Source organism: Rosa chinensis, chromosome 6, assembly GCF_002994745.2.
Source record: "Rosa chinensis cultivar Old Blush chromosome 6, RchiOBHm-V2, whole genome shotgun sequence".
NCBI lineage: Eukaryota > Viridiplantae > Streptophyta > Magnoliopsida > Rosales > Rosaceae > Rosa > Rosa chinensis.
In genome coordinates, this window is record NC_037093.1 from 55361240 (window position 1) to 55378640 (window position 17401).

Below are 17401 nucleotides of genomic sequence, written 5' to 3' on the forward strand. Positions count from 1 at the left end.
AAAAATAACCAGAGACAAGTGATGGAAGCTGATCCTTGATCTTAAATACTGTACATATATATCCAGGCTTAACCACACAACACAAACAACAGGAGCTAATACCATGCTACAAATTGCCATCACCATGCCAAAAATTTCCAAACTGTATACCAGGTTAAACAATAACCATGGCATTTGTAAGGAAAAGCATTACGAACAAAAATGACACAAAATTAGCTACATGGTTTTATGCAGTCCCCCTCATTATGTGGTAGGCCTTTGGTACCTAAGGCCTAAGGCCGATCTTTCTTGACGACATTGGTGAAGAGCTGATGTCTGCAAAGCAAGGACTTGTTAGAATCATTTCTCACAACAAATGCACCTTTACTCACTACCCTAATGGAAAAACTTATAAATTGCTAAAACCCAAAATGCATATACACCACACTGACCTCTTGTATTCCAGTCTCTGGATAACTATACCATTTAGTAAAAGTTCTGAACTGTAAACTGCTGCACCTGCAAATATTTACAAGAATCTAACTTACTGAGTGATGAATTTCCCAAAAAAAAAAAAAAGAGAGAGAGAAGATGTGTGGTTTAACAAATACCTTTCTCAAGGAAAGGTAGACAGATTGCTTCATCTTCTTCACAAGAAAGAATCAATAATTCATTGAAAATCTTTTTACCCTTTGCGGCAGATATCTGAGCTTTCTCCACTGGCTGACCAATACAACATTTTATTGAGAATTCATAAACAAAAAGGGCGAATGGTAATCCAGGAGAATCATGGAAATCAGTAATGAATTACTAACAAGTAACAACTAAATCACATATGTAACGGCAGATATAGATACCTCGCCCTGAGCTGTCTTCACCAAGCTGGTCATCATTTCTTTTCCAGGTTTTATGTTCGGAGTAATGAAGACTTTTCGACCCTGCTAGGAAAAGAATACATTATAGGCACCAGAAAGGAAAATAGGTGATAAGACATCGTAGCACACCAGACACTGGCAAATAGAACTACCGCAACACAGGAATGTGCAAATGCAGAAGAGAGAAAGAGCTCAGACTAGGTAAGAATGAGAAAAAGCTTACACATCACCTTTAGAAGCGGACACCGTTTTGCACAGTCCAGTGAAACAAGCATGTTAAAACCAATTTCCTTTTCCTTTTTGGCATCCCTCAGAATATAGCTTTTCTCACTAATCAAACAGTTTGCTTCCCCACAACTCTCAAGCCACAAATGTGTTACCACTGGTTTACCAAGAGCAATGAATTCCAACATATTCCTTGTACGTGCAAATTGATCTGCTATAAAGTGTGTTGCATCCATAGAACATGAAGCAACGGATAGGCCCAGTCGTGCAATGATCTATAAGCAGAAAATATATAACATTAGATGTGGACCATTTAGCTGTTTAAAAGTCAGACAAATTCAAAACGTACCTTTTTCTGCTGCTTAATGATATCATCATCCAAATGCTGGCTAAACAGAACTTGAACATAGGCCATACTTCTTCGCCTTCTCAAATCTTTCCAAGCAAAATCTGGCATCGACTCAGGGACACCTAGTCCAATAAGCTCTTTCATAAGAGGTGATTTGGGAAAGTTTTTGTTGCATGGCTTTTTGTGATAGTCATGAGATACATATTTGGATGATCCCACATTTATGCCAGTGGTAGAGTTAGACGGCGCAGTACATTCAGTACCAGAAGATGTGGGATCTGTCCCAACTAGCTCGCCAGATTCCAATTCAAACAAGGTTCTGTCAGAGTCGTTATCTAAGGAAAGCACCGGTGGGCAATACGATGATTGTTCTTTCCCCGCCATATTGTTGCTGCTTTCTGGCCTTTCATCAGAATGGGAACTGTCCTTTTTGTCAAGTAGTGGAAATGGAGTAGAAGGAACAGGAGCTCTGCAGGAATTGCTTCGAGCATTGCGACCTGTTCTTTTCCCTTTGGGATGACTCCATAGACCTAGTTTTAAGCTACAGGCTTCTCTGCTACTATTTCCCTCCGATGAAACATAAACTGAACGACTTTCTTTTGCATCTATTCTCTTCTTTCTCCTGTATGTGACAATGTTGTCCTTCTTAACATTGTTCTTCTTTTCTACTGGCTCGTCTGATCCAGCCTCAGAACTACTGATCATTTCAGGTGATTGAGCTTTTAAACATCTCTTCTTTCTTCTGTATGTAACAATACCATCCCCCACACCATTGTTTGATCCATCCTCGGTCCTTCTTGACCTACCCCCTGACGTTGACTGGGTAGTCTGGTGTTTTCCAGAAGAAGAAACCTTGGAATAATCAGCTGCACTCTGTAGCTTCCTTTTCTTGACAGACTTGGGAGATTCTATACATAAACTATCGTTGGCCTCGGCAAAATTACTACAAGACTCGCCAAAAAATCTGCTTCTCTTCACATTTGTTACTGCTGCCAAATCAGGATCTAACTCTTGCTTCTTAGATTGTTTTTTAGATGAAGCACCTGCTCTCCTTGGTACTCTAGTGGAGCGGTTTCTTCGGTTTAAATTTTTGCTAATACCTGCTACATTAGAAAAATCACTCTTTTGAGGAGAGCGATGTTCCAAAGAAGCTGTATTCTCTTTAGCACCTCCTGAACCAACATCTGCAGTATTGCAGCCAGGATGGGCCCCATATGCTAAGGCCTCCATAGCTTCGGCAGCAATTTGAGTGTTAAAACCAATATCAAACATGTCAACTATATTTGCTCCTTCCTCACTAGGTTCCAGCTGGAGTTCTGATGCATTGACAGACTCGTTTTCAATCTTGCCTTCAGATTCTGTGATTTCCTTATGGAGGTTTCGAATTGTGCTCCTCTCTTTTTTGCCCCCATCACCTGAGCTAATACATTTTGTATCATTAGCATGCCTGACTTTCTCTTTCCTTGCAACACCAGATCTCTCCTTGCCCTCAGGATTAACCAAAGATGATTCCATCTTCTTGTCTAAAAAACGAAGTGCTCCATTCTCCTCAGGATCAACCCATTCAAAGGCTTTGGCTTTTTCATTTTGAGACCTGAGTTCAACCAACCTCGCCAAACTATGAGTCCCCTTTGTGTTTGTAACAGGAGGGGATTGCACCTTAGTGGTTTTCCTGTTGGCAGTTCCTGGAGAATAAAAACTAAGATCGTCGTTCAACGTCACAAAATGATCCACAAAATCAAGTGCATTGGCTTGGGATTCCTCCCCTGGTTCCTGAGAGTCAACGTAGCTTAACCCTGCAACAGCACAGACTTTTCATCCTTCACCCCTCAATTGTATCAAAATTAGTTCAAGTAACATGTCATTCAAATTAGTGAAAGCAAAGACTTCTTCAAGCATTCATTAAACACAAATAACTTCATATCATCAACACATTCAACACCAACTTCTATGAACAAGAAAACAACACAAAGGAAAAATTCAAAAATCTCATTCCAATGCAAATATACTAACCGGCAGCGCATATTCGATCCAAAGACAAATTTCTAACAGTCACTATTCGGCTTCCATTAACTTCCTCATCCTCACTGTCAAGCACCACTTCATCCTCAAACCCACTCATACCAGTCCTCATCTTGTCATCGCAATCCGAACCATCCACCAACTGGGTTTCCTCCATTAATGGGCTATCAGGCTCCATAGTCTCATCAAAGGGCTCGGTGTCTTGGAATTTGGGGTGGCTCTGATCATCTTCATTATTAAACCCTAATCACAAGCCATGAATCAATAAAAGTATAAAAACCCACTTCGAAATACAAAACAAAGTAGCAAGATATAGAATCAGAAACATGATTTCGCTAATAAAATCGCAATAAAACATAAAAATGAATGATCTAATTTAGTGATGAACAAAAATTACCAGATGGGTGAGAGTGAGAATCAGAGGTGTGGGTCTGGGCGTGAGAAACAGACATGGCCCAGAAGGGTTGTGCGATCTGAATTTTGATCGCTGTAGTAGTGGAATTAGAAGAGACCCATATTTAATTTTCGATTTTTTGAGTTTTTTAGGGTTTTGGAGTTTGGAGGGAAAATCAAAAAGGCGGACACACTTGTTGTTGGGGGTTCCGGACTGGTACAGATAAGACAAACTTTGTAACCAATCACAGCTGGGCATTTGGTCTAGTGGTATGATTCTCGCTTAGGGTGCGAGAGGTCCCGAGTTCAATTCTCGGAATGCCCCCTGATTTGTTTCAGTTTTTTAATGTTTCAATAGTGTGTTAACCAGTACTGTACAATAATTTACCCGATGAACAAGCTAAAAGGGCGATGTGGCAACTCGACATTGTACTATATATGTGTAATTTTTTTTTTCTAAGTAGATGGTTAGTGTTTAATTACAAGTATCCGGTTTAGGGGATTGGAATAACATTGAAAATGACCCTCCCTGTAACAAGTTCAATGAAGAAGAAGAAGAGGTATTAGTACAAAGTACTTTGAAGATATTTGGATAACGCTACATTTAACATTGTAAAATTGTTTACATTACAATTAATACAAAGATAGAGTTTAATTGATTATCTACATTACAATTTGATAGTGCTTCAATTTGTTTTGGTACCGTACCATTCTCTACTATTCCTCGCAGAACACCTATACAGTGGAAAAAAAGCCATGCAGATCATAACAAGGCGTGCAGCAACCACAAAGCCAGGGCGGAACTAAGCACCATCACTTTGACCGTCGGTTTTTGCCCCAAAATACTGCCGGCGGCGGACGATGTTGGTCCAAAACCACCATCATCAGTATGAGACAGAGGATATGGATACCCATACACCATTATTATCGGCGGAGACGAATCGTCTGATGCTACCGTAGGGGGAGGAGGTGTGTCCACCATCGGCGGAAGAGGAGGTGATACGAATGGTGGCGGCGAAAGAGGCAGTAAAAATGGTGGAGGAGAAGGTGAAACTAATGGAGGCGGCAAAAGAAGAGGTAAAGATGGTGGCGGTGGAGGTAAAACAAATGGCGCCGGCGGCGAAAGAGGCAGTGAAGATGGTGGCGGAGAAGGTAAAACGAATGGCGGCGGCAAAAGAGGAGGTACAGATGGTAGCGGTGAAGGTGAAATAAATGGCTCCGGCGGCGAAAGAGGAGGTGAAGATGGTGGTTGAGAAGGTAAAACAAATGGCGCCGGCGGTGAAAGAGGAGGCGAAAATGGTGGAAGAGGAGGTGAAGCCGGCAGCGGCGGTGGAAGAGGCGGTGAAGTTGACGGCGGCGGTGAATTATCTATTGGTATGTCACCTAGATTGGCACAAGCAAGAGCCCTAGTCATGCCGGTAATTCTCGGTTTGACATTATTACACTCGGACGTGATTTCGTCTTTTTTGTCTCCACTGTACGTGAGATCAATATCGGACAGCTCCACATTCTGGCACGGCGCGCTGTGACTACAGTCGAGCTTGACGGCAACCGGAGACGAAGACGAGCCCCTGATATCCTTGAACGTCACGTTACTGATCTGGACTTTGGATGGAATTATTTGCTTACACGACTTGCCTTTGTCACAGTAGTTCTGGTCGATGAGGACAGGGTTCTTCACATTCACCATGACCATGTCTTGGAAGAGTATATTACAAGCAACGCTTGTTGCCGGAGAATCGGGCCACGTCTTGATTCTCGCGCCGTTGCTTGTGCCGGTAAGCGTGCAGTTCTTGACCGTGACGCCGACCACCGGCTGTTCGTCTGGATACTTTCCTAGACTGCCTATGCTTATTCCATGACCTGGTCCGCAAGTAATGTTGGACACTAGGATTTGGTTGGAGCCATCGCCAATTGAAACACAATCGTCACCGGTTGCAATGTAGGAGTCGGAGACTGTGATCTTGGTCGAACTAGAGATGTGGATTCCGTCGGTGTTAGGACTGTCTTCGGGTGCTGTGATGGTGAGCCGTTGGAACGTAACGTTGTTGCAGCCATGAACACTAATGTGGAACTTTGCGCTGTCGATCGAAGCTATGTCGCTAATTGTGGAATTGTTGACAGTTTGGAACCAAATATCAACGGGAGTAGAGTCATGATTCTCCTTCCAAGAAAGGGCTCCTTGTCCGTCGATAGTTCCACCGCCGGACAAGGTGAGCATGTCGATGTTGTTAAAGGAAATCCAAAAGTCATCGAGTTGGCTCCGGTCTTTCGGAGCCTGCAATGTTCCTTGGAGCTGAAACTGAATAGGAGCCTTGCAAGGACCTTCAAATTTTGCTTGTAATAACTTGCATGTTCCCCTCGGAACAAGGACAGTACTCGTTGACGTTGATGCACACGCATCTGTCCATGCCATTGTCAATGCCTTTGAAATATCCGAGTTGGGCTTTCCACCATATTTTGAGCTTGTCACATCGAAGACATTGGATTGATCAGCTACAGCGGTGGATGCTAAAAATGAGAGCAAAAGTATTGCCAAAATGTTCATCGATTTCAGAACCATGATGAGGATGCGGAATAAGATTGCAAGACTCTGGTATGAAGTACTCTTGCTAGCTGCTTGTAGGATGTTTGTGTATTTATAGGAATGAACAAGAGTATAAATTCCCAATCCTTTTAGAAATCCAGCCACCAACATTTTGGAAAGTTATAAGAAAACAATAGTCAAGTAACAGAAAGGCAAGCAGTTGTTTTTCCTAGTAGGAATTGGTAACATTTCTCTTGTTCTGTTTAGGCAAGACGTATTCCTGGTGCTTCCAGGTAACCTGTTCTGTCTACAGTAAAAAACAACATTGTTTTTGAAAATACAAGGACAGAATATGATTTTCTGGAGAATGGGGATTGCAGTGTATGGATCAATCCCTACTGGGCAGATATCAGAAATAATGAACCAAACTCCAGACTTTTGGTTACACAGTGAAAATCTCAAAATATGAGATTAAAAACACTGCGGGGCTCTTTCTCTTGAGAACCCAAAATAAAGATCATCATATTGAAAAAGATATGTTCTTTTACAAACTTTGAATAGCACTAGCTCGGCTATAAGATTCACACAAAATCTAATACAAAGTTTGTCTTCGTTCTTGAACTCCTTCACTTGAACAATCTTCAAATCTCGCTCTTCTTTCTTCACCGTCTCTCTACTGATCTCAAGAGAGTTATATGCATATGAGAGCACAATCAATGACACTTAATCATGGACCAAGTGCATGACTCTTTTGTGAAGACTCAAGTACAAAACTACCAAGCAAGACTCTATCAAAAATTCTTGCTTTCTGGAATATCTCCCTTTGACAGTGTATAATCCTCAATATCTCTACAATTGACGGCCACAACATCCTATTAAAAGATGTTACCCTAATACACATTAATTAGGAAAGAAACTTCCCTTAAAGGAACTCCACAAATCTTAAGGAAAAAGGCAATTAGGAATAGGGACGGCCTAACAAACCCTAGGACATCAATACTCATACAATCAGAAGACCATTAAAAACGTAAATTCATAAAATCAAAAACCTACTTTCCAGAATCAGACTCCACAATAAACTGTCCCCATGCTTATGCAAATGCATTTACCTGTTTTCCTGAGATCAGTAAAGGGACTCTTTGTATGGGAATGCCAATACGACAGGTACAAAAGTTGTACCTACAGTTTTCGTATCTCATTCCACTGTGCTTGGAATGATTGTTCCATATATCATGTTGCTTTCTAGGTTTCTGATACATACAACTCTATGGTGATTGACTTGAAGTACTTGCTGCGAATCTGGCACACTTTATTATCCTAGGGCGGTCTGCATTTATATAAGGGTCCATAATTTAATCTTGATTCTATTGTTCTTGCCAGAGATTCATGATCGATGCGATTCTCACGAGGCCACATGTGTTGCATTGATTTTTTTCCTGGTGTTTGCAGTTGGTATATACTATCCATGATGCAAAGCTCCACCACCAGCACGATCCAGCCAGCGCACCTCCCAATGCTTCAAATGGCCGGTGCCACACCCCCGATGTATCAACCCAACGGCTTCAAAAAGCAGAGGCTTAGCTGTGATAGTTTCAATATAAATGCCCAAATTCCTGATCGAATCTAGTCCTGCACACCCTGCCACAATAACATGACACAAGATTGTGCTGATGCATGCTGAAGATGGAAGGAGCTCAGACTGGTTAGGAACAAGAAAAATCTTGCACATGCATCACTGTCTTGCACTCTTGCACAATCCAGTAAAACTACAAGCATGCTAAAACCAATTTCCTTATTGGCATTTCCTCTGAATATGGCTTTTTTCACTAATTAATTAAACAGTTCTGTTTCCCCCACATCTTGTTGATCTGCTATTTATAATGTGTGTTTTTTTAATTCGTGTGTTGCTTCCACAGAAGATTAAAAAAAAAAAATGAAATAGAGGATTAGGCGATATTAGTTCCTCTGCGACAGCCAATTTGGGGTGACTGGCACCCACCCACAATCTCGAAAGAAAGGGGGTCATCGCAACCGGGAACCCACCGCCCGTCCCTCTATTTTATTTTATTAATAAAAGAAAAAAAAAATCACAGAACATGAAAATAAGTTGCCAGTAACAAAAAGGGAAGTATCTTGGTAAGAGAAAGATTAAAAGCATTGTATTTTCATAGTAGGAATTGGTCAGATTTTCGTTTGATTTTTGTTATGTTCTGTGACTACTAGATTAATTGAAAGTTTAAAACACTTTTATAAGGAAAATATATGATATTATCCTTTTAATTAATTAAGCTTTATCTATTTATTTTTACAGATCAGCTGTTAGTGAACTACTGAAACTAAAACTCCTTGAGTAGTATAATTATAAGAGGAGAGTATAGTACGTGCACAGTTCTGCACTAATCCAGTTCTTCCAATGACGGGTCTTTTCGGGAACCGTTTCTTCACAAGAATCTTAAAGGTAATCATCAGTTCTGCACTAATACTACAGTATATTATTTGTTCTATCTCCTCCTTTTTTACTGCATTTTAGGAATCCATGATCAATTTCAAAAAGCTTAGAATCAGTTTTGATTTTTTCTTCTTGTGTAATCTTCTTTCCTATACTTTCAATGAATATATTGAGTCCGAAGTTCTGATTCGATTACAGTGGTTGATCTTCTGTAGTTGATTTGTGAAGACCTTCATTTGATTGTCTTTCAAATATAAATCCTCAATACCAAACCATAAGCAAAAACGCTTAATAACCCTGAACTTTGAACATCACTTCCATATGAAAACCTTGAATATGATTTGATGCTGACAGAGATATCTTGACTCTGAGGAGAAGTATATAATAAAAGCAAACTGATGATTGATTAAAATTAAACTTGAATATAATTAATGCTATATTTTTGGATCTTTTTTCTTTTCCTTTTTACTTCTTACCAATTACTCTGGTTCGAATCAACAGACGGTAGACTAAACTGATTTTGCATTCATATCTCAGTTCATGTACGTCCTAATTGAAATAGCCCTAGCCTTGTCAGTACTAATGACTCCTTGATTTCAAACTGGTTCTCCTGGTTTGAAACAATTCTTGTATCTTAGGTTACCTTTAATTTGGTATTCTTATTCTCTCTTTTTGGTCCAACAAATCCAGAATGTATACACCAACATATTCAGAAAAACTTCAGATCCTTCTCAACATCATACATCTAGAATGAGCTAGTTTTTGTTAACCTTAATATCTCAGTTCTTAAACTGTATTTCTTTTCCATGTTCCTAATTTTAACACATGTAGAAAGCAACATTCTATGCGATCAAAGGAGGTCGCAGAAGTCCAGAGAAGCAAAAGGAAATTAGGGACTGGTCCGATCTCCCTCCTGAACTTCTTTCACTCATAGCAGAACGTGCAGGCCTATTCGCGCTTCAGAGTTTCCATCGTGTTTGTAAGGCTTGGAACTCTGCTTCTTCTGCAGTTTTACCTCAGATACTTGAGACAGAACTAAACCAAGGACCTTGGTTTTTACTATATGATGATAAAAGTCCTAAGTGCAAGGTGCTAACTGGAAGTGGCAAGAAGTTGATAATGAGTCGCCCAGAACTGGATAGAACAACTTGCCTTGCAACATACCAAGGATGGCTTCTTCTGTTCCAACAAGGATGTGGTTCCATGTTCTTCTTTCACCTTTTCTCTCGTCGCAGAATAGACCTTCCACAGTTCCCAGACTCGGAACTCACTGATCATGTTGCAGCAGTTTCATGTTCTCCAACGTCTCAGGATTGTATGGTTTGTGTTATTAGTCGTAGCAATGATGCTGAATTGGAAGCCAAGGTACTATACCTTGGAGAAGACCAGGCATGGACAAAACTCAAGTATTCTCGTTCCCGAGTTGACACTGGTACAATCAAATTTGCTGTATATCACACTGGAATGTTCTGCTTTTTCGACCATAGAAATGATCGAATACTCACCCTATCTACTGAAATTCGAGCTCACAACTGGAGTGTCATTAACTTAATATTCACCCCGAAAAATGAGTTGAGACCAGGAACAATATTGTTTGACAGGGGTGAGCTGAAGGAAAAGTTCGATGACATGAAGAAGAAGCTGGGCTTGACAAAGGGTGTTTCGATTTCTACTTGTGGCACAATAACACTATCTGAAGGCTTGCCCAAGTTTATTTTTAATGAGAGCATTAGTGATCATGCGGAAGAATCCAAGAGAAACCATTTCAAAGGGGTATGGATGCAACCAAGACTTGAACAAAACCCATCAACGTACAAAAGATAATGAAGCCCAGAATTAGTAATACTGAGTACTTCTCTTCATAAGAAAATATGACAACCATTTTGATGGCTTTTGAATGTGATATTCTATTTATTAAATATCTCTCAGGTTACAATAATTGCTTCTGTTTACAATCTTTTATGTCAGCTAGTGAACAACATAGTTCTCTAAAGAAAATCATACAAACAAGACTAGATTTTACAGCAAAACCCAAAGCTGCATAAACTGAAGCACATTGCACAGGTTCTTATGACTTCGTTTTCCAACATCACTACTATGAGGAACTAATCATGCATTAAACATTGGTCAATAATGACTAACACTTACATTAACTCCAATATTTAATTGTAAAAGAATTGGAATCAAGGTAGAACCAAGATTCAGTTAGTACGTTTAAAGAAACAAAATGCACCTTTCTTCAGGAATGTAGTTCACAGTTGGATTAAGGTTAACTAATCTTCCATTTTGATTTTAATTTTGATCCATAAGCGTAGACTAGAAAGACAAAAATACTCCAAATCCTAGCCACATTTAATGATTTTAGAGTTCTGTTATAATTTATCCTTTAAAGTTTTAGCTATTTATTTTAATTTACAGTATTTGTGAGCTACTGAAATTAGAACTCTGAGCTGTATTATATAAGTACGAGACAGTTTTGCAATCCATCTTCCAATGGCCTGTTACTCTTTCGAGGGAGAATCTACAATCTCTGAAGCTCTTTTCCTTCTCTATTCTAATTTTTAGTAATCCATAATCAATTTCTGAACATTCTCAGCAGTAGTTAATTTCATTCTCATTCTTTCCAAATTCGCCTTGATTATGATATGTATCATCTATCTCAACCTTGTGATTTATCCTTTTAGTTAATGCTTATCTATTTACTTTTACAGTTCAGCTGTTTGTAAGCTACTGGAATTATAACTCTGATCTGTATATAAAGTACTAGCTAGACAGTTCTGTAATCCATTATCCATCTTCCAATGACCTTTGTTCTTTTTGGGAGTGTTTCATCTACAAAGCTCTAAAGGTACTAGTATATTTTTCTGACGAGCTCCTTTCCCATTTGTTTTTATTCTAATTCATAGGAATCCGTAATCAATTTCAAAAGTTTTAGTAGTAGTTGATTTCATTCTTGTAGGGTTTCTGATGTGTGCTCATTCTTTCTCAACTTGCCTTGATTATTGATATGTATCATTTGGTTCCTTTCTTTTCTGTTATCACTTTTATCTATCTCAACCTTAATGTTGTGATATGTGATTCATATGATGATGATGATGATGATGATGAAATTCTGCATCTCTTAGAAAATTTCATGCCCCACTTGTCCTTAGTAATATGTATGCCCCTGATCGATATACTAACTTGTTCTCCTGGACTTGCATGTTAGAAAAGTTATTTGACCATATGCTCAATGCTAGCTAGATGGAGTTTACTATGCTTTGTATGAACGTATAGAGACGAGGTGTTTATATGTTTATGTTGTTTGGTAATCCTAAATCATTGGTTTCGATGTTCCTAGATTATCATATTTATATGTGTTTGTGTGTGTTGGTAGCAGCAGATACTGCAACTGCTGTGGAAAATTGTCAAAGATGAGGCGAAGGCAATGGTCTGATCTTCCTCCTGAACTTATCACAGACATAGCAGAACGTCTAGGCCTACTCGAGGTTGTGAGGTTCCGCAGCATATGCCAGGCTTGGAACTCTGCTTCTTCTACAATTTCAGCTAAAATTGAATCTTTACTAAACTATAAACCTTGGTTTCTACATTATGGGTATGATTCTGCCCAATGTCAGTTGGTAACTACTGAGAGTGGTAACATTACCATGAATCTTCCGCAACTGGATCAAACTACAACTTGCATTGCATCGTATGAAGGATGGCTTCTTGTATTTAAACAAGGCGGATCAATGTTCTTCTTTCGTCCCTTCTCAAAAACAAAGATAGACCTTCCCAATTTCCCAGTCTCAGAACTCACTGACCATGTTGCAGCATTTTCATCTCCTCCCACATCTCCTGACTGCACAGTTTGTGTCATCAACCGCAGTACTAGCAATGACAATGAGTTGGAGCTTAATCTACTTTGTCGTGGAGGAGGCAATGGATGGATCCAACACAAGCTTGACTGTCCGCGATTCTCCATTGATACAATCAAATGTGCTGCTTATAGCAAACTAGGAGAATTCTCCTTTTTGGACCATGGTGATAACAAACTCAAGTTATCAGTTACACACAACAGAGAAATTTGCTGGAAGAATAATAAAGTAGTTGAGGCGAAAGATGACTTACCAGGAAATTTTTATTATCAGATGGAATATTTCAAGAAAACAGACATGATGAACAAGCTGGGGTTAGCAGCTCTTCATGAGGATGTTTCGTTTTCTGTTTGCGGAACACAGACAGAGTATAATGGTACCGACTATTTTATATATAATGAGATTTATAGTATCAGTAATCATCATGAAGAGTCCAATAGCCCGCGGAAATTCAAAGGTGTATGGATCTACCCGAGATTCTATCAAATCTCTCCAAGAGAGCAGAGTTGGTAAATTAATATGAGTGCTTTGATCATTTCTTCCTATATATTGTAGTAAACTTTGATTGACTCTCATTCTTAATTCGTTTTAAGTTCGTTTTATGTTTTTGGGGTTCTTTTCCTCCTGAACTTTTTATTTTTGCTGCATGCAGTCTCCGTCATGAGTAGAATTGAACTCAAACAATACTAACAACAATATTGAGAGAGTTGTGTTTATCATTTTCTTTTTTACCATGATATGAGAATTTGGTTGTTTCTAAGGTCTGTAATCACATAGTTATCCTTTCATCGAAGCCGGTTTTGCAAAGAGATGCAAAATACTGGTGAGATTCACAACAGACATCAAAATTGAAAAATACTGGTGAGAATGTACATGACTATTTCCCATTCAGTAAAAACTGTTGGTTGCCTCAGTCAGGCAGCAATCAGCTAGATTAATTTAGAGGAAACCCCAAAGTTTCAGCAACTGAAGCACATTGCAGAGTTTCTTAATTCTGACTTTATTTTCGATCATTACAACTGAAAACTATATTGTATGAAACAACTTGGAGTAAGGTTCACTGAAGAGCAGTATCGTTTTTCATTTGGGTTCTTGACCAAAAGCACCAAAATGAGGCAAAGTTATCTTATTTACCCCAGCAACATATTTTTATTCCCTGTTACCCAATTTAATGTAGAAATACAATTTTGCCCTCAGTTAAATTAATAAACTACACATATGCCTACGATCTCTCTCTCTCTCTCTCTCTCTCTCTCTCTCTCTCCCCTCCGATATGAAACTCTCTCTCTCTCTCTCTCTCTCTCTCTCTCTAGCCACCTCCGGCAGGCGTCGATTCGCTCCCCGATCTCTAACTCCGGCGAGGTTCGACCTCTCGCCCAAGTTCCGCTGCAACTCACAGGTCAGCTCGACCATGTCCAACCGCTGTCGCTCTGACAACGACCTGGTCCAACCGCTGCAACGCCCAGACTCCGTGCAACTCGCCGGTGAGCTTGGCCGCGTCCAACCTCCTTGCCGGTGCGGGTCTACTTTTGCCCGAATTCTGCTGTAGCTCGTCCAAGCTCGGTCGGCGCTGACAACGACGACCACACGATGTCTTCGATGGCCTCCTGGACGCCTCGCTGTCTCTTTGGCGTCGCCGATGGCCTCCTGGACGCCGCCGGTGCTCAACCCAGGCTGTGGCAGAGGAAAGAGGTGATTGGGTGCCCAGAGCTTTTCTCTGGGTGCCCAAATCAATTTTTAGTTTTTTTTTTTTTTAAGTAACAGGACAGAAGGAAAGAAAAAAAAAGTTTTGAATGTCTATTGCCCCCTAATAGACGTCTATTACCGTTCTATTGGAGGGCAATAGACGGCTATTGGGGGGTGTAGATACCTCTCACTAGCATGACTAAGTTGCTACATCACCAAGCATAAGTAACACCCTATTTGTGGGCCCACAAGTCATGGTGGGACCCAACCGCGACATGCATTCCATAGTCCGATGTCTAGGCTACGCCATGGTAGTCAGAAGCGGCCAATACCTCGTCGGGAAGCCACCTTCCCAGCCTTGCCAAGTTGTCTTCACAATATGGCTTTCTAGACTAGAATATTGGTTTTTAGATCCCACATTGAAGAATATGTAAAGGAGAGGTGTTCCCTTACCTATAAAAGGGACCCCTCATCCCACTTAAACATCCATCCCATTACAACACACTTTGTAATCCTTTTGGGCCGCAAGGCCCAAACACACTAGTTAAGCATTCAAGTGGAAGTAGTCTGCCGCTAAGGCGGGAGACGAACCATTATACTTCTTGTCTCTCTCTCTCTCTCTCTCTCTCTCTCTCTCTCTCTCTCTCTCTCTCTCTCTCTCTCTCTCTCTCTCTCTCTCTCTCTCTCTCTCTCTCTCTTTCTTTAACGTTAATTAGAGCCTTCAGTTTCTAACATTAACATTGACGCCGTCTGTGGGAAGCCAACACAAAGGCTTCGTCACGTACCATGAACTTTGGTCAATGCCGATCAAGGCTGGTCAACGCTACACCACTCCAAAAAAAAAAAAAAAAAAGTATTGGCTGCTTATTTACTCTAGACACCCAGAAGTATACCGTTGGGCACCCATGAGTCTCTTGTTGGCATCAATTGATCAAACTTCATCATCGACCACTACTCCGCCAAGAGTGAAAGAATCACAACAAGAGCAACGCCAATCGATCAGCTTGCTGCTCAAGCGTCGGTCATCCATCACTGGCATTCACCGCTGGCCATCCATCGCTAGCCATCCTCCCCTGGACACCCTCCACTGGATATCCTCCGCTAGCCATCCACGGCTAAATATCCTCCGCTGGCCATCCATCGCTGGACACCCTTCGCTGGATATCCTCCGCTAGCCATCCACAGCTGGACATCTACGGCTAGACAACCTCCGCTGGACATCCTCCGCCAGCCATCCACAGCTAGACAACCTTCGCTGGCCATCCACCGCTGGCCACCGTCCGCTGGAAGGCCTCTGCTAGATAGCTCTATTAGGCGCCACTCCGCTGGCCATCCACCGTTGGCCACCCTCCGCTAACCATCCACCGCCAGACATTCTCCGCCAGCCATCCACGACTAAATATCCTCCGCTCGCCATCCACTGCTGGATATCCTTCGCTGGACACCCTCCGCTAGATATCCTCCGTTAGCCATCCACTGCGGGATATCCACGGCTAGACAACATCCGCTAGCCATCCACCGCTGGACATCCTCCGCCAGCCATCCAAGGCTAGATATCCTCCGCTCGCCATCCAAGGCTGGATATCCTCCGCTGGCCACCCTCCGCTGGATATCCTCCGCTAGCCATCGACAGTTGGACATCCACGGCTAGACAATCTCCGCTGGCCATCTACTGTTAGCCATCCACCTCTGGCCACCCTCCAGTGGCCATCCATCACTGGCCACCCTACGCTGGAAGGCCTCTGCTAGATAGCTCTGTTAGGGCGCCACTCCGCTGGCCATCCACCGTTGGCCACCTCAGCTAGCCATCCACCGCTGGACATTCTCCGCCAGCCATCCACGGCTAAATATCCTCCGCTCGCCATCCACCACTGGACATCCACAGCTAGACAATCTCCTCCAACCATCCACCGCTGGACATCCTCCGGCAACCATCCAAGGCTAGATATCCTTCACTCGCCATCCATGGCTGGATATCCTCCGCTGACCACTCTCCACTAGATATCCTCTGTTAGCCATCGACAGCTGGACATCCACGGCTAGACAACCTCCGCTGGCCACCCTCCAGTGGCCATCCACCAATGGCCATCCATCACTGGCCACCCTCCGCTGGACATACTCCGCTGGCCAACCAAAGCAATGAAGTGTCATGCTTGGACAACTCCAACATGATTTGGATACTTACATCAATTCCAACTCCAACTTGCTCCAAATCGGCATAAGATAAGTAACTATATCTTCATTTACGCTCTTTCAATATGAGCTAGTGTCATGCCAATGCCATGCTTTTACTACTTCTAAGCATGCCTACAATATATCTCATTTGATATGCATTTACATGCTTCTATAACTTTAAGCATGAGTACATTATGTATCAATGTTACTAGTACATCTACCATACTATTGCCATGCTTCAAACGTCTCCATGATCCGTAAGCATGTTTACAACAAATACAAAATGTTATTAGCAAACTTTACTACAAGTACATTTTATACACATATGCCATGCTTCTATTTAATTGCAACCCAATTAAATAAACATGTGATTCTTACTTAAACAAGCTATACCATGTTTATTTGTTGTTCATACAATTAGCAAACTTTACATGTACTCTATATGTAAACATACTTCTTCAAAACTCACTAAACTTTACTTCGTCAATCTTTCCCCACGGGAAAGAGACCTAAACGGATCTAGACTCCACGAGTCTATGGTCTATGACCAGCCGCCAAGCGGTAAAGCAACGCCTCACAATGACAATGATTGCTACGCGGTGTTGTAAGCAAGTTTTTCTACTCCGGGAAAGAGTAAAGGGACCGGTAAACGCAGCCCACAGCAGCCATGGATCTGGCAGTTAACCCCCGACACTTGGGTATCAAAGATTAGGTTCGCTACCTAACGCCCACTACTTATATGCAGCTCCCCTCATCAAACAATTTCCGACCATACGAAGGTCTATAGCCAGGAGTGGGGACTCCTCGGAGGGCTTAGCTGGGGGCCCACCCGAAAGAACATAAGCGTTTGCTCCGACCAATTCT

The 17401-nt window shown here is 41.5% G+C and overlaps 4 protein-coding genes and 1 non-coding gene across 5 annotated transcripts; 3 read left to right on the forward strand and 2 right to left on the reverse strand.

Moving 5' to 3' along the window:
- Positions 1–19: 19 nt before the first annotated feature.
- Positions 20–4014, reverse strand: LOC112174405. The gene is made up of 8 exons (XM_024312176.2): positions 3848–4014; positions 3442–3693; positions 1429–3224; positions 1085–1354; positions 837–917; positions 591–702; positions 432–498; positions 20–315 (listed from the first exon to the last, which is right to left on the reverse strand). Exons 1-8 carry the CDS (start codon positions 3900–3902, stop codon positions 273–275), a joined length of 2676 nt encoding a protein of 891 aa, XP_024167944.1. The 5' UTR covers positions 3903–4014; the 3' UTR covers positions 20–272.
- Positions 4015–4096: 82 nt separating this feature from the next.
- On the forward strand, positions 4097–4168 carry TRNAP-AGG. Its single transcript has one exon. It is a non-coding gene; the product is annotated as a tRNA-Pro (tRNA).
- Positions 4169–4606: 438 nt separating this feature from the next.
- Positions 4607–6541, reverse strand: LOC112171603 (exopolygalacturonase). Its single transcript, XM_040508588.1, has one exon. The coding sequence runs from the start codon at positions 6539–6541 to the stop codon at positions 4607–4609; it is 1935 nt and encodes a 644-aa protein (XP_040364522.1).
- A 2242-nt stretch (positions 6542–8783) lies between these two features.
- LOC112171604 (F-box/kelch-repeat protein At3g18720-like) lies at positions 8784–10811 on the forward strand. Its single transcript, XM_024308766.1, has 3 exons — positions 8784–8828; positions 9651–10592; positions 10749–10811. The coding sequence occupies exons 1-3, from the start codon at positions 8784–8786 to the stop codon at positions 10809–10811; spliced, it is 1050 nt and encodes a 349-aa protein (XP_024164534.1).
- Positions 10812–12232: 1421 nt separating this feature from the next.
- On the forward strand, positions 12233–13189 carry LOC112171605 (F-box protein At4g00893). Its single transcript, XM_024308767.1, has one exon. It carries the CDS (start codon positions 12233–12235, stop codon positions 13187–13189), a length of 957 nt encoding a protein of 318 aa, XP_024164535.1.
- The last annotated feature ends 4212 nt before the right edge of the window (positions 13190–17401 follow it).

Bases quoted from the DNA above. Each gene is read 5' to 3' on its own strand.
- LOC112171604 (XM_024308766.1), top strand. From the start codon at position 8,784: ATGACGGGTCTTTTCGGGAACCGTTTCTTCACAAGAATCTTAAAG. The intron at 8,829-9,650 runs GTAATCATCAGT...TAACACATGTAG, and splicing joins TCTTCACAAGAATCTTAAAG to AAAGCAACATTCTATGCGAT. The intron at 10,593-10,748 runs GTATGGATGCAA...AATATCTCTCAG, and splicing joins AGAGAAACCATTTCAAAGGG to GTTACAATAATTGCTTCTGT.
- LOC112171603 (XM_040508588.1), bottom strand. From the start codon at position 6,541: ATGTTGGTGGCTGGATTTCTAAAAGGATTGGGAATTTATACTCTTGTT.
- LOC112174405 (XM_024312176.2), bottom strand. From the start codon at position 3,902: ATGTCTGTTTCTCACGCCCAGACCCACACCTCTGATTCTCACTCTCAC. The intron at 3,694-3,847 runs GTAATTTTTGTT...GCTTGTGATTAG, and splicing joins TTCTCACTCTCACCCATCTG to GGTTTAATAATGAAGATGAT. The intron at 1,355-1,428 runs GTACGTTTTGAA...TTCTGCTTATAG, and splicing joins TCATTAAGCAGCAGAAAAAG to ATCATTGCACGACTGGGCCT.
- LOC112171605 (XM_024308767.1), top strand. From the start codon at position 12,233: ATGAGGCGAAGGCAATGGTCTGATCTTCCTCCTGAACTTATCACAGAC.